At 63.7% G+C, this 14,678-nt stretch overlaps 1 protein-coding gene across 1 annotated transcript; it reads right to left on the bottom strand.

Moving 5' to 3' along the window:
- Positions 1 to 1,018: 1,018 nt before the first annotated feature.
- LOC134158774 (tonsoku-like protein) lies at positions 1,019 to 12,008 on the bottom strand (the record flags this gene model as incomplete). The annotated part of the gene is made up of 7 exons (XM_062609071.1): positions 1,019 to 1,194; positions 4,292 to 4,434; positions 7,155 to 7,269; positions 8,331 to 8,502; positions 10,303 to 10,432; positions 10,504 to 10,687; positions 11,866 to 12,008. Coding segments are annotated over 7 exons (1,063 nt in total), but the record flags the coding sequence as incomplete, so codon positions are not given.
- Between the last annotated feature and the right edge of the window lie 2,670 nt (positions 12,009 to 14,678).

Raw genomic sequence — 14,678 nt, 5'->3', positions numbered from 1 at the left:
ACCCCCCCCCAAGGACCCCAATGAACCCCACAGGACCCCATTGAGCCCCCCCCAAGGACCCCACTGACCCCCCCGCCCCCCCAAGGGCTCCACTGAACCCCCTTAAGGACCCCACTGACCCCCCCCGGACCCCAATGAACCCCCCAAGGCCCCAATGAACCCCCCCAGGACCCCACTGACCCCCCCCCCCCCCAAGGACCCCAATGAACCCCCCCAGGACCCCACTGACCCCCCCTTAAGGACCCCACTGACCCCCCCAAGGACCCCACTGAAGCCCCCAGGACCCCACTGACCCCCCCCCAGGACCCCACTTCCCCCCCCAGCACCCCACTGAACCCCCCAAGGACCCCACTGAACCCCCTTAAGGACCCCACTGCCCCCCCCCCAGGACCCCACTGAGCCCCCCAGGACCCCACTGAACCCCCTTAAGGACCCCACTTCCCCCCCTCCAGACCCCACTGCCCCCCCCAGGACCCCACTTCCCCCCCCAAGGACCCCACACCCCCCCCCAAGCCCCATAGAGACCCCATAGAGCCCCATAGAGACCCCACAGAGCACCAATGAACCCCCCAGGACCCCAATGAACCCCACAGGACCCCATTGAACCCCACAGGACCCCAATGAACCCCACAGGACCCCATTGAACCCCCCCAGGACCCCAATGAACCCACCCAGGACCCCACTGAACCCCCTTAAGGACCCCACTGAAGCCCCCCAAGGAACCCACTGAACCCCCCAGGACCCCACTGACCCCCCCAAGGACCACACTGCCCCCCCCAAGGACCCCAATGACCCCCCCAAGGACCCCACACCCCCCCCCAAGCCCCATAGAGACCCCATAGAGCCCCATAGAGACCCCACAGAGCCCCAATGAACCCCCCAGGACCCCACTGAGCCCCCCAGGACCCCACTGAGCCCCCAAGGACCCCACTGACCCCCCCAGGACCCCACTGACCCCTCCAAGGACCCCACTTTCCCCCCCATAGGACCCCAATGAACCCCCCAAGCCCCCCCCCACCGTTCCATGGGTCCGGGCCCCACCTCGGCGGGGTCCCCCCCGCGCAGGGCCAGCTCCTGGCGGAAGTGGTGCAGGGCCCGCGCGGGCTGGCCCAGGTCCCCAAACGTGGTGGCCAAGGAGACGTGGATGGGGGCCAGCGCATGGGGGGGCAGCGGCAGGGACTGCGCCAGAGCCAGCTGGGGGGGGACAGAACCATAGGGACACATAGGGACCCATAGGGACACATAGGGACACATGGGGACACATAGGGACACATAGGGATACATAGGGATACATAGGGACACATAGGGATACATAGGGACACATAGGTGGATGGGGGCCAGCGCACACATAGGGACACATAGAGCCAGCTGGGGGGACACATAGGGACCCATAGGGACCCATAGGGACACATAGGGACCCATAGGGACCCATAGGGACCCATAGGGACACATAGGGACACATAGGGACACATAGGGACCCATAGGGACACATAGGGACCCATAGGGACCCATAGGGACACATAGGGACCCATAGGGACACATAGGGACACATAGGGACCCATAGGGACACATAGGGACACATAGGGACACATAGGGACACATAGGGACCCATAGGGACCCATAGGGACACATAGGGACACATAGGGACCCATAGGGACCCATAGGGACACATAGGGACACATAGGGACCCATAGGGACACATAGGGACACATAGGGACCCATAGGGACACATAGGGACACATAGGGACCCATAGGGACCCATAGGGACACATAGGGACACATAGGGACCCATAGGGACACATAGGGACACATAGGGACACATAGGGACACATAGGGACACATAGGGACACATAGGGACCCATAGGGACACATAGGGACACATAGGGACCCATAGGGATACATAGGGAGCCATAGGGAGCCATAGGGACACATAGGGATACATAGGGACCCATAGGGACCCATAGGGATACATAGGGATACATAGGGATACATAGGGACCCATAGGGACCCATAGGGACACATAGGGACACATAGGGACACATAGGGACACATAGGGACACATAGGGATACATAGGGACACATAGGGACACATAGGGACACATAGGGATACATAGGGACACATAGGGACCCATAGGGACCCATAGGGATACATAGGGACACATAGGTGGATGGGGGCCAGCGCCTGGGGGGGCAGCGGCAGGGACTGCGCCAGAGCCAGCTGGGGGGGGACACAGACCCATAGGGACACATAGGGACCCATAGAGACCAATAGAGATACATAGGGACACATAGGGACCGCATAGGGACCCACAGAGACCCATAGAGACCCCATAGAGACACCACAGAGACTCATAGAGACCTCATAGAGACCTATAGAGATTCCATAGAGACCCACAGGGACTCATATAGACCCATAAAGACCCATAGAGACCCTATAGAGCCCCACAGAGCCCCACAGAGCCCCCATAGAGCCCCATAGAGACCCCACAGAGACCCATAGAGCCCCACAGAGCCCCCATAGAGCCCCATAGAGACCCATAGAGCCCCACAGAGCCCCATAGACACCCCACAGAGCCCCACAGAGCCCCATAGGGACCCCATAGTGCCCCATAGAGACCCATAGGGACCCCATAGAGACACCATAGAGACTCTATAGAGCCCCATAGAACTCCATAGGGATCCATAAAGCCCCATAGAGCCCCATAGACACCCCACAGAGCCCCATAGGGACCCCATAGAGACCCCATAGAGACCCCATAGAGACCCATAGAGCCCCATAGAGCCCATAGAGCCCCATAGAGCCCCACAGAGCCCCATAGAGCCCCCATAGAGCCCCATAGAGCCCCATAGAGCCCCATAGACACCCCATAGAGCCCCACAGAGCCCCACAGAGCCCCCATAGAGCCCCACAGAGCCCCATAGACACCCCATAGAGACCCCATAGACGCCCCACAGCGCCCCATAGACACCCCATAGAGCCCCACAGAGCCCCCATAGCGCCCCATAGAGACCCCATAAAGCCCCACAGAGCCCCATAGAGACCCCATAGAGCCCCACAGAGCCCCATAGACACCCCATAGAGCCCCACAGAGCCCCCATAGAGCCCCATAGAGACCCACAGAGCCCCATAGAGCCCCACAGAGCCCCATAGAGCCCCATAGACACCCCACAGAGCCCCCATAGAGCCCCACAGAACCGCATAGAGACCCCATAGAGCCCCACAGACCCCCATAGACACCCCATAGAGCCCCACAGAGCCCCATAGACACCCCATAGAGCGCCCATAGAGCCCCAAAGAACCCCATAGGGCCCCATAGGGACCCCATAGAGACCCATAGAGACCCACAGAGCCCCCATAGACACCCCATAGAGCCCCACAGAGCCCCCACGGAGCCCCATAGAGACCCCACAGAGCCCCATAGAGCCCCACAGAGCCCCCATAGAGACCCATAGAGACCCACAGAGCCCCATAGACACCCCATAGAGCCCCAAAGAACCCCATAGAGCCCCACAGAACCCCATAGAGACCCCATAGAGCCCCACAGACCCCCATAGACACCCCATAGAGCCACACAGAGACCCCATAGAGGCCCATAGAGACCCCATAAAGCCCCACAGAGCCCCATAGAGACCCCATAGAGCCCCACAGAACCCCACGGAAACCCCATAGAGCCCCATGGAGCCCCACAGACTCCCACAGAGGCCCCATAGAAACCCCATAGAGCCCCATAGAGCCCCATAGAGCCCCACAGAGCCCCCATAGAGCCCCATAGAGCCCCACAGAGCCCCATAGAGACCCCATAGAGCCCCATAGGCACCCCATAGAGCCCCACAGAGTCCCCATAGAGCCCCATAGGGACCCCACAGAGACCCCATAGAGCCCCACAGAGCCCCATAGAGACCCCATAGAGCCCCATAGGCACCCCATAGAGCCCCACAGAGTCCCCATAGAGACCCACAGAGTCCCCACAGAGACCCCATAGAGCCCCCACAGAGCCCCATAGGGACCCCATAGAGCCCCACAGAGCCCCATAGAGACCCCATAGAGCCCCATAGAGACCCCATAGAGCCCCATAGAGACCCCATAGAGCCCCATAGAGCCCCACAGAGCCCCATAGGGACCCCATAGAGCCCCCACAGAGCCCCCATAGAGCCCCATAGAGACCCATAGAGCCCCATAGAGACCCCATAGAGCCCCATAGAGCCCCCATAGAGACCCATAGAGCCCCACAGAACCCCACAGACACCCCATAGACACCCCATAGAGACCCCATAGACGCCCCCCTCTCACCTGCCTCTGGTAGAAGCCCAGGGCCCTGCCGTAGTCGCCGCGCCGGGAGCAGGCGTCCCCCAGCTGCTCGCAGAGGGGCAGCGCCGCCGCCGCGTCCCCCCCGGCCCCCTCGAGCGCCTGCAGCAGCCGCAGCATCCGCGTGGCTATGGGGAGGGGGGCAGTGGGGTTATGGGGGGGACGGGGACCCATTGGGGGCTATGGGGAGGGGGGCAATGGGGTTAGGGGGGGACGGGGACCCATTGGGGGCTATGGGGAGGGGGGCAATGGGGTTATGGGGGGGACGGGGACCCATTGGGGGCTATGGGGATGTCAGTGGGGGGCTATGGGAAGGGGGGGTAACGGGGTTATGGGGGGGACCCATTGGGGGCTATGGGGAGGGGGGGCAATGGGGTTATGGGGGGGGACCCATTGGGGGCTATGGGGAGGGGGGCAATGGGGTTATGGGGGGGACGGGGACCCATTGGGGGCTATGGGGATGTCAGTGGGGGGCTATGGGGAGGGGGGGGAACGGGGTTATGGGGGGGACCCATTGGGGGCTATGGGGAGGGGGGCAGTGGGGTTATGGGGGGGGACAGGGACCCATTGGGGGCTATGGGGAGGGGGGCAGTGGGGTTATGGGGGGGGACGGGGACCCATTGGGGGCTATGGGGAGGGGGGCAGTGGGGTTATGGGGGGGACGGGGACCCATTGGGGGCTATGGGGAGGGGGGCAATGGGGTTATGGGGGGGACCCATTGGGGGCTATGGGGAGGGGGGCAATGGGGTTATGGGGGAGGCGGGGACCCATTGGGACCCAGGTTGGGGGGCTATGGGGAGGGGGGGCATGGGGGTATGGGGGGGGGACGGGGTTATGGGGGGGGACTATGGGGACCCATTGGGGGCTATGGGGGGGGTCAGTGGGGGCTATGGGGAGGGGGGCAATGGGGTTATGGGGGGGGACCCATTGGGGGCTATGGGGATGTCAGTGGGGGGCTATGGGGAGGGGGGGCAGTGGGGTTATGGGGGGGGACCCAGTGGGGGCTATGGGGATGTCGGTGGGGGGCTATGGGGAGGGGGGCAGTGGGGTTATGGGGGGGGACCCATTGGGGCTATGGGGATGTCATTGGGGGCTATGGGGAGGGGGGGCAGTGGGGTTATGGGGGGGACAGGGACCCACGGGGGGCTATGGGGATGTCATTGGGGGCTATGGGGGGGTGTCAGTGGGGCTATGGGGAGGGGGGGCAATGGGGTTATGGGGACGGGGACCCATTGGGGGCTATGGGGAGGGGGGCAATGGGGTTATGGGGACGGGGACCCATTGGGGGCTATGGGGAGGGGGGCAGTGGGGTTATGGGGGGGGACGGGGACCCATTGGGGGCTATGGGGAGGAGGGGCAATGGGGTTATGGGGGGCGGGGGGGGATGGGGACCCATTGGGGGCTATGGGGATGTCAGTGGGGGGCTATGGGGAGGGGGGGCAACGGCTTTATGGGGGGGGACCCATTGGGGGCTATGGGGAGGGGGGGCAGTGGGGTTATGGGGGGGGACCCATTGGGGGCTATGGGGAGGGGGGGCAATGGGGTTGGGGGGGGACGGGGACCCATTGGGGGCTATGGGGATGTCATTGGGGGCGTCATTGGGGGCTATGGGCACATCATTGGGGGCTATGGGGATGTCATTGGGGGCTATGGGGACGTCACTGGGGGCTATGGGGACGTCATTGGGGGCTGTGGGAGTGTCATTGGGGCCTATGGGGATGTCATTGGGACCTATGGGGACGTCATTGGGACCTATGGGGGCGTCATTGGGGGCTATGGGGACGTCATTGGGGGCTATGGGGATGGCATTGGGGGCTATGGGGATGGCATTGGGGGTGTGGGGATGTCATTGGGGGCTATGGGGATGTCATTGGGGGCTATGGGGATGGCATTGGGGGTGTAGGGATGTCATTGGGGGCTATGGGGACGTCATTGGGGCTATGGGGACGTCATTGGGGCCTTGGGGAAGTCAATGGGGTCTTGGGGAAGTCAATGGGGGCTTGGCAACGTCATTGAGGGCTTGATGACATCATTGAGAGCTTGATGATGTCATTGGAGGCATGGGGAAGTCACTGAGGGCTTGATGACGTCATTGGGGCCTTGGGGACGTCTTTGGAACCTATGGGGGCGTCATTGGGGGCTATGGGGGCATCACTGGGGGGTTGGGGACTTCATTGGGGGGCTTGATGACATCATTGAGGGCTTGATGATGTCATTGAGGCCTTGGGGATGTCATCGGGGCCTTGGGGATGTCATTGGGGGCTTGATGACGTCATTGAGGGTTTGATGATGTCTTGAGGGCTTGGGGAGTCTTTGGGGCCTTGGGGACGTCATTGGGGGCTTGATGACGTCATTGATGGTTTGATGACATCATTGAGGGCTTGATGATGTCACTGGGGCCTTGGGGATGTCATCGGGGCCTTGGGGATGTCATTGGGGGCCTTGGGGACGTCATTGGGGGCGTCATTGGGGGCTTGATGACATCATTGATGGTTTGATGACATCATTGAGGGCCTGATGACGTTATTGAGGGCTTGGGGAGTCTTTGGGGCCTTGGGGACGTCATTGGGGGCTTGATGACGTCATTGATGGTTTGATGACATCATTGAAGGCTTGATGACGTCAGTGGGGCCTTGGGGATGTCATCGGGGCCTTGGGGAGTCTTTGGGGCCTTGGGGATGTCATTGGGGTCATCATTGAGGGCTTGATGACATCATTGATGGTTTGATGACATCATTGAGGGCTTGATGACGTCATTGAGGGCTTGGGGATGTCATCGGGGCCTTGATGATGTCATTGATGGTTTGATGACATCACTGAGGGCTTGATGACGTCATTGGGGCCTCACCGTAGCGGAGGTCGGCGCGCACTTGGTGCCGGTGCCGCGGCTGCCGCGGGCCCAGGGCAAGGGCCTGCCGGAGAGAGCGCCGGGCAGCAGCAAAGTCCCCCAGGGCCAGGAACACCTGCGGGGAGAGAGGGGCTATGGGGGGCGATGGGGGTGAGGGGGGTGATAGGGGCAATGGGGGGCGATGGAGGCTATGGGGTGAGGGGGGCAATGGGGGCAATGGGGAACAGTGGGGCTATGGGGGGTGATGGAGGCTATGGGGTGAGGGGGGCGATGGGGGGGCAATAGGGAACAGCGGGGCTATGGGGTGTGATGGAGGCTATGGGGTGAGGGGGGTGATGGGGACAATGGGGGGCAATAGGGAACAGCGGGGCTATGGGGGTGATGGAGGCTATGGGGTGAGGGGGTGATGGGGGGGCAATAGGGAACAGCGGGGCTATGGGGTGTGATGGAGGCTATGGGGTGAGGGGGGCGATGGGGAAAATGGGGGGCAATGGGGAACAGTGGGGCTATGGGGGCTGATGGAGGCTATGGGGTGAGGGGGTGACGGGGGGGCAATAGGGAACAGCGGGGCTATGGGGTGAGGGGCATGATGGGGACGATGGGGGGCAATGGGGAACAGTGGGGCTATGGGGGGCAACAGGGGTGAAGGGGGTGATGGGGCTCAGGGATGGGATGGGGAGGGATGGGGCCTGGGATGAGGGACGCAGGGCTGGGTGCTGGGGGTTGGGTGTTGGGCGCTGGGTGTAGGGTGCTGGGGGTTGGGTGCTGGGCGCTGGGTGTTGGGCGCTAGGTGCTGGATGCTGGGCACTGGGTGCTGGGCGGTGGATGCTGGGTGCTGGGTGCTGGATGCTGGGTTGGGTGCTGGATGCTGGGTTGGGTGCTGGGTGTTGGGCGCTGGGTGCTGGGTTGGGTGCTGGGTTGGGTGCTGGGTGTTGGGTGCTGGATGCTGGGTGCTGGATGCTGGGCACTGGGTGCTGGTGTTGGGTGCTGGGCGCTGGGTGCTGGATGCTGGGGGTTAGGTGCTGGGCACTGGGCGCTGGGCGCTGGGTGTTGGGCACTGGGTGCTGGATGCTGGGCACTGGGTGCTGGATGCTGGGTGTTGGGCGCTGGGTGTTGGGTGCTGGGTGCAGGTGCTGGGTGTTGGGTGCTGGGCGTTGGGTGCTGGTGTCCCCGTACCCGTGCGGAGCTGGCGCAGCTCTCGCTCTCCAGGGCCCGGTCCCGCAGGCTCCGGGCGCACTCCCGAGCGCGGCTCAGGCTCCGCAGGGCCCCGCCGTGGTCCCCGTCCCGCAGCAGGATGGAGCCGCGGTTGAAGTGCGCCCGGTACAGGTCCTCCTGCAGCCCCCCCTGCCTGCGGGGACACAGCGGCACCCATGGGACCACGGCACCCATGGGACAGCGGCACCCATGGGACCCACCCTGCCTGCGGGGACACAGCGGCACCCATGGGACCCCAGCACCCATGGGACCCCCCCTGCCTGCGGGGACACAGCGGCACCCATGGGACCCCCACTGCCTGCGGGGACACAGCGGCACCCATGGGACCACAGCACCCATGGGATCCCCACTGCCTGCAGGGACACAGCGGCACCCATGGGACCACGGCACCCATGGGACGCCCCCTGCCTGCGGGGACACAGTGGCACCCATGGGACCGCGGCACCCATGGGATCCCCACTGCCTGCGGGGACACAGCGGCACCCATGGGACCCCGGCACCCATGGGACCACATCACCCATGGGACCCCCACTGCCTGCATGGGGACAGCGGCACCCATGGGACCACATCACCCATGGGACCGCGGCACCCATGGGACAGCAGCACCCATGGAACCCCCCCTGCCTGCGGGGACACAGCGGCACCCATGGGACCCCGGCACCCATGGGACCGCGGCACCCATGGGACCACATCACCCATGGGACCACGGCACCCATGGGACCGTGGCACCCATGGGACAGCAGCACCCATGGAACCCCCCCTGCCTGCGGGGACACAGCGGCACCCATGGGACCCCGGCACCCATAGGACCGCGGCACCCATGGGACCACATCACCCATGGGACCACGGCACCCATGGGACCACGGCACCCATGGGACAGCGGCACCCATGGGACCACATCACCCATGGGACCCCAGCACCCATGGGACAGTGGCACCCATGGGACAGCAGCACCCATGGGACCCCGCCACCCATAGGACCCCAGCACCCATGGGACCCACCCCGCCTGCATGGGGACAGCGGCACCCATGTGACCCCCCCACCTTAACCCTAAGGCTAACCCCAACCCACTTCCAGATCCCATCATTCCCAGCTCCCACCTCAACCCCTTCCCACATCCCATCAAACCCATTCCCAGATCCCATCATTCCCAATCCCATCACCCCCATCCCATCTCCCCCCACCCCATTACCCCCACCTCCCCCCACCCCACCTCCCCCAACCCCATCTCCCCCCATCACCCCCACCCCATCTCCCCCCACCCCATCACCCCATCCCATCTCCCCCACCCCACCCCATCTCCCCCCACCCCATCTCCCCCACCCCATCACCGCCCATCTCCCCCCATCCCATCATTCCCAATCCCATACCCCCCACCCCATCTCCCCCCATCCCATCCCATCATTCCCAATCCCATACCCCCCACCCCAATCTCCCCCCACCCATCATTCCCAATCCCATACCCCCCACCCCATCTCCCCCCATCCCATCATTCCCAATCCCATACCCCCCACCCCATCTCCCCCCATCCCATCATTCCCAATCCCATCATCCCCTACCCCATCTCCCCCACCCCATCACCCCCCATCTCCCCCCATCCCATACCCCCATCCCATACCCCCCACCCCATCTCCCCCCATCCCATCATTCCCAATCCCATCTCCCCCACCCCATCATTCCCAATCCCATCATTCCCAATCCCATACCCCCCACCCCATCTCCCCCCAACCCCATCATTCCCAATCCCATCTCCCCCACGCCATCATTCCCAACCCCATCATTCCCAATCCCATACCCCCCACGCCATCATTCCCAACCCCATCATTCCCAATCCCATCTCCCCCACCCCATCATTCCCAATCCCATCATCCCCTACCCCATCTCCCCCACCCCATCATTCCCAACCCCATCATTCCCAATCCCATCTCCCTACTCCGCCAGGAAGATGCTCCTCCTCAGGTACCGCTCCCTCTGCTCCGGCTCCTTCCGGCTGTCGCTCACCAACGCCAGGTTGAGGAAGAGCCGAGCCTTCATCTCCAGCACCTCCCTCCGCGGCACCCATCCTGCACCCACCGCCGGGGCTCAGCACCCATGGGTGCACAGCACCCAGCACCCATCATTGAGACCCCAGCACCTTCCAGCCTCTCCTCCACGATGGCCAAGCTGGTGTGGAAAGCCCTTTGGGCCTCATCCAGCGCCCCGGGCTCCTCGCTGCTCTCCCCTATGAACATGTGGGTCCGGCCCAGGGTGGCCCAGGCCCGCTGCTGCTCCGTGTGGTCGCCCAGCGCCCGCGCCAGCTCCAGGTGCTGCTCCTGGTGCTGGGAAAAGGGAGGCAGGAAAAGGGTGCTGAGCGCCACGGGAATGGGGCTGAAGAGGGAGGGAGGAGGTGGGAGCAGCACCGTGGCGATGGGGGAAAAGGGAGGCAGGAAAAGGGTGCTGAGCGCCACGGGAATGGGGCTGAAGAGGGAGGGAGGAGGTGGGAGCAGCACCGTGGCGATGGGGCGGAATAGGGCAGGATGCGGTGGGCACCAGCACCATGGGGATGCTCCAGCACAGGGCAGGATGCAGTGGGTACCAGCACCATGGGGATGCCCCAGCACAGGGCAGGATGCAGTGGGTACCAGCACCACGGGGATGCAGTGGGTACCAGCGCCACGGGGATGCAGTGGGTACCAGCGCCATGGGGATGCAGTGGGTACCAGCACCATGGGGATGCAGTGGGTACCAGCGCCACGGGGATGCAGTGGGTACCAGCGCCACGGGGATGCAGTGGATACCAGCACCATGGGGATGCCCCAGCAGAGCACAGGATGCAGTGGGTACCAGCGCCACGGGGATGCAGTGGGTACCAGCGCCACGGGGATGCAGTGGGTACCAGCACCATGGGGATGCCCCAGCAGAGCACAGGATGCAGTGGGTACCAGCACCACGGGGATGCAGTGGGTACCAGCGCCACGGGGATGCAGTGGGTACCAGCACCATGGGGATGCCCCAGCAGAGCACAGGATGCAGTGGGTACCAGCACCACGGGGATGCAGTGGGTACCAGCGCCACGGGGATGCAGTGGGTACCAGCACCATGGGGATGCCCCAGCAGAGCACAGGATGCAGTGGGTACCAGCGCCACAGGGATGCCCAGCACAGGGCAGGATGCAGTGGGTACCAGCATCACCGGGATGCAGTGGGTACCAGCGCCACGGGGATGCCCCAGCACAGGGCAGGATGCAGTGGGTACCAGCGCCACGGGGATGCAGTGGGTACCAGTGCCATGGGGATGGTGCAGGATAGGGCAGGATGCAGTGGGTACCAGCGCCACGGGGATGCCCCAGCACAGGGCAGGATGCAGTGGGTACCAGCACCATGGGGATGCCCCAGCGGAGCACAGGATGCAGTGGGTACCAGCACCATGGGGATGCCCCAGCTCAGGGCAGGATGCAGTGGGTACCAGCACCACGGGGATGCAGTGGGTACCAGCACCACGGGGATGCAGTGGGTACCTGCAGGGCAGCCGGGTACCGCTCCAGCTCCGCCAGGCGCTCGCCGATCTTGCGGTGGGCGATGGCGCAGCCCAAACGGTCCCCGGCGCCCTCCAGCAGCCGCAGCTCCTCCCGGTGCTCCTCCAGGGCCTCCTCATAGCGGCCTATGGGGGGGATGGCACAGAGTGGGGTTGGGGGGGAGACTTATCCATAGATCCCAGGGGTCGTTATCCCTGCATCCCAGTTGTTATCCCAGTTGTTGTCCCTGGATCCCAGCTGTTATCCCTGTTGTTATCCCTGCATCCCAGTTGTTATCCCTGTTGTTATCCCTGCATCCCAGTTGTTATCCCTGTTGTTGTCCCTGGATCCCAGTTGTTATCCCTGTTGTTATCCCTGCATCCCAGTTGTTATCCCTGGATCCCGGTTGTTATCCCTGATTCCCGGTTGTTATCCCTGTTGTTATCCCTGCATCCCAGTTGTTATCCCAGTTGTTGTCCCTGGATCCCAGTTGTTATCCCTGTTGTTATCCCTGGATCCCAGTTGTTATCTCTGGATCCCGGTTGTTATCCCTGGGTCCCAGCTGTTATCCCTGGATCCTGGCTGTTATCCCTGGATCCCAGTCATTATCCCTGCATCCTGGTCCTTATCCCTGTATCCCGGATGTTATCCTTGCATCCTGATTAGTGTTATCCCTGTATCACGGTCCTTATCCCTGCATCCCGGTCCCGTTATCCCCGCATCCCGGTCCCGTTATCCCCGTATTCCAGTCCCGTTATCCCCGCCATCCCGGTGCCGTTATCCCGCTATCCCGGTCCCGTTATCCCTGCATCCCGGTGCCGTTATCCCGCCATCCCAGTGCCGTTATCCCCGCATCCCGGTGCCGTTATCCCGCTATCCCAGTGCCATTATCCCGCAATCCCGGTGCCGTTATCCTGCTATCCCGGTCCCATTATCCCCCTATCCCGGTGCCATTATCCCCGCATCCCGGTGCCGTCATCCCGGTCCCATTATCCCTGCATCCCGGTGCCGTTATCCCCGCATCCTGGTCCCGTTATCCCGCCATCCCGGTCCTGTTACCCCCGCTATCCCAGTGCCGTTATCCCGCTATCCCGGTCTCGTTATCTCCGCATCCTGGTGCCGTTATCCCGCTATCCCGGTGCCGTTATCCCGCTATCCCGGTGCCGTTATCCCCGCATCCCGGTCCCGTTATCCCGGTCCCATTATCCTGCTATCCCGGTCCCGTTATCCCCCTATCCCGGTGCCGTTATCCCGCTATCCCGGTGCCGTTATCCCGGTGCCGTTATCCCTGCATCCCGGTCCCCTTATCCCCGCATCCTGGTCCCGTTATCCCGCTATCCCGGAGCTGTTATCCCCACATCCCGGTCCCGTTATCCCGCTATCCCGGTCCCCTTATCCCCGCATCCCGGTCCCGCTATCCCGGTGCCGTTATCCCGGTGCCGTTATCCCGCCATCCCGGTGCCGTTATCCCGGTGCCGTTATCCTGCCATCCCGGTCCCGTTATCCCCGCTATCCCAGTGCCGTTATCCCCTCATCCCGGTCCCGTTATCCCGCCATCCCAGTGCCGTTATCCCGCTATCCCGCTGCCGTTATCCCCGCATCCCAGTGCCGTTATCCCGCTATCCCGCTGCCGTTATCCCCGCATCCCAGTGCCGTTATCCCGTTATCCCGGTGCCGTTATCCCGCTATCCCGGTCCCGTTATCCCGCTATCCCGGTCCCGTTATCCCTGCATCCCGGTGCCGTTATCCCGCCATCCCGGTGCCGTTATCCCGCCATCCCGGTCCCGTTATCCCGCCATCCCGGTCCCGTTATCCCCGCATCCCGGTGCCGTTAACCCCGCATCCCGGTCCCGTTATCCCGCCATCCCGGTGCCGTTATCCCGCCATCCCGGTGCCGTTATCCCGCCATCCCGGTGCCGTTATCCCCGCATCCCGGTGCCGTTATCCCCGCCATCCCGGTGCCGTTATCCCGCCATCCCGGTGCCGTTATCCCGCCATCCCGGTGCCGTTATCCCCGTATCCCGGTCCCGTTATCCCGCTATCCCGGTCTCGTTATCCCCGCATCCCTGTCCCGTTATCCCGCCATCCCGGTCCCGTTATCCCGCCATCCCGGTCCCGTTATCCCGCCATCCCGGTCCCGTTATCCCCGCATCCCGGTGCCGTTAACCCCGCATCCCGGTGCCGTTATCCCGCCATCCCGGTGCCGTTATCCCGCCATCCCGGTGCCGTTATCCCCGCATCCCGGTGCCGTTATCCCCGCATCCCGGTGCCGTTATCCCCGCATCCCGGTGCCGTTATCCCGGTGCCGTTATCCCGGTGCCGTTATCCCGCCATCCCGGTGCCGTTATCCCGCTATCCCGGTCCCGTTATCCCGGTCTCGTTATCCCCGCATCGCGGTGCCGTTATCCCGCTATCCCGGTCCCGTTATCCCGCCATCCCGGTCCCGTTATCCCGCCATCCCGGTGCCGTTATCCCGCCATCCCGGTGCCGTTATCCCCGCATCCCGGTGCCGTTATCCCGCCATCCCGGAGCCGTTATCCCGGTGCTGTTATCCCGCTATCCCGGTGCCGTTATCCCCGCATCCCAGTCCTGTTATCCCGCTATCCCCATGCCGTTATCCCCGCATCCCGGTGCCGTTATCCCGCTATCCCAGTGCCGTTATCCCCGTATCCCGGTGCCGTTATCCCCGCATCCCTGTCCCGTTATCCCCGCATCCCTGTCCCGTTATCCCCGCATCCCTGTCCCGTTATCCCCGCATTCCGGTGCCGTTATCCCGCCATCCCGGTCCCGTTATCCCGCTATCCCAGTGCCGTTAT

This window comes from Pezoporus occidentalis, unplaced genomic scaffold, assembly GCF_034315485.1.
Source record: "Pezoporus occidentalis ecotype Australia unplaced genomic scaffold, CSIRO_AGI_Poc_V1 ctg1334, whole genome shotgun sequence".
Taxonomy (NCBI): Eukaryota; Metazoa; Chordata; class Aves; order Psittaciformes; family Psittacidae; genus Pezoporus; species Pezoporus occidentalis.
This window is presented reverse-complemented; position numbering and strand designations above follow the sequence as displayed.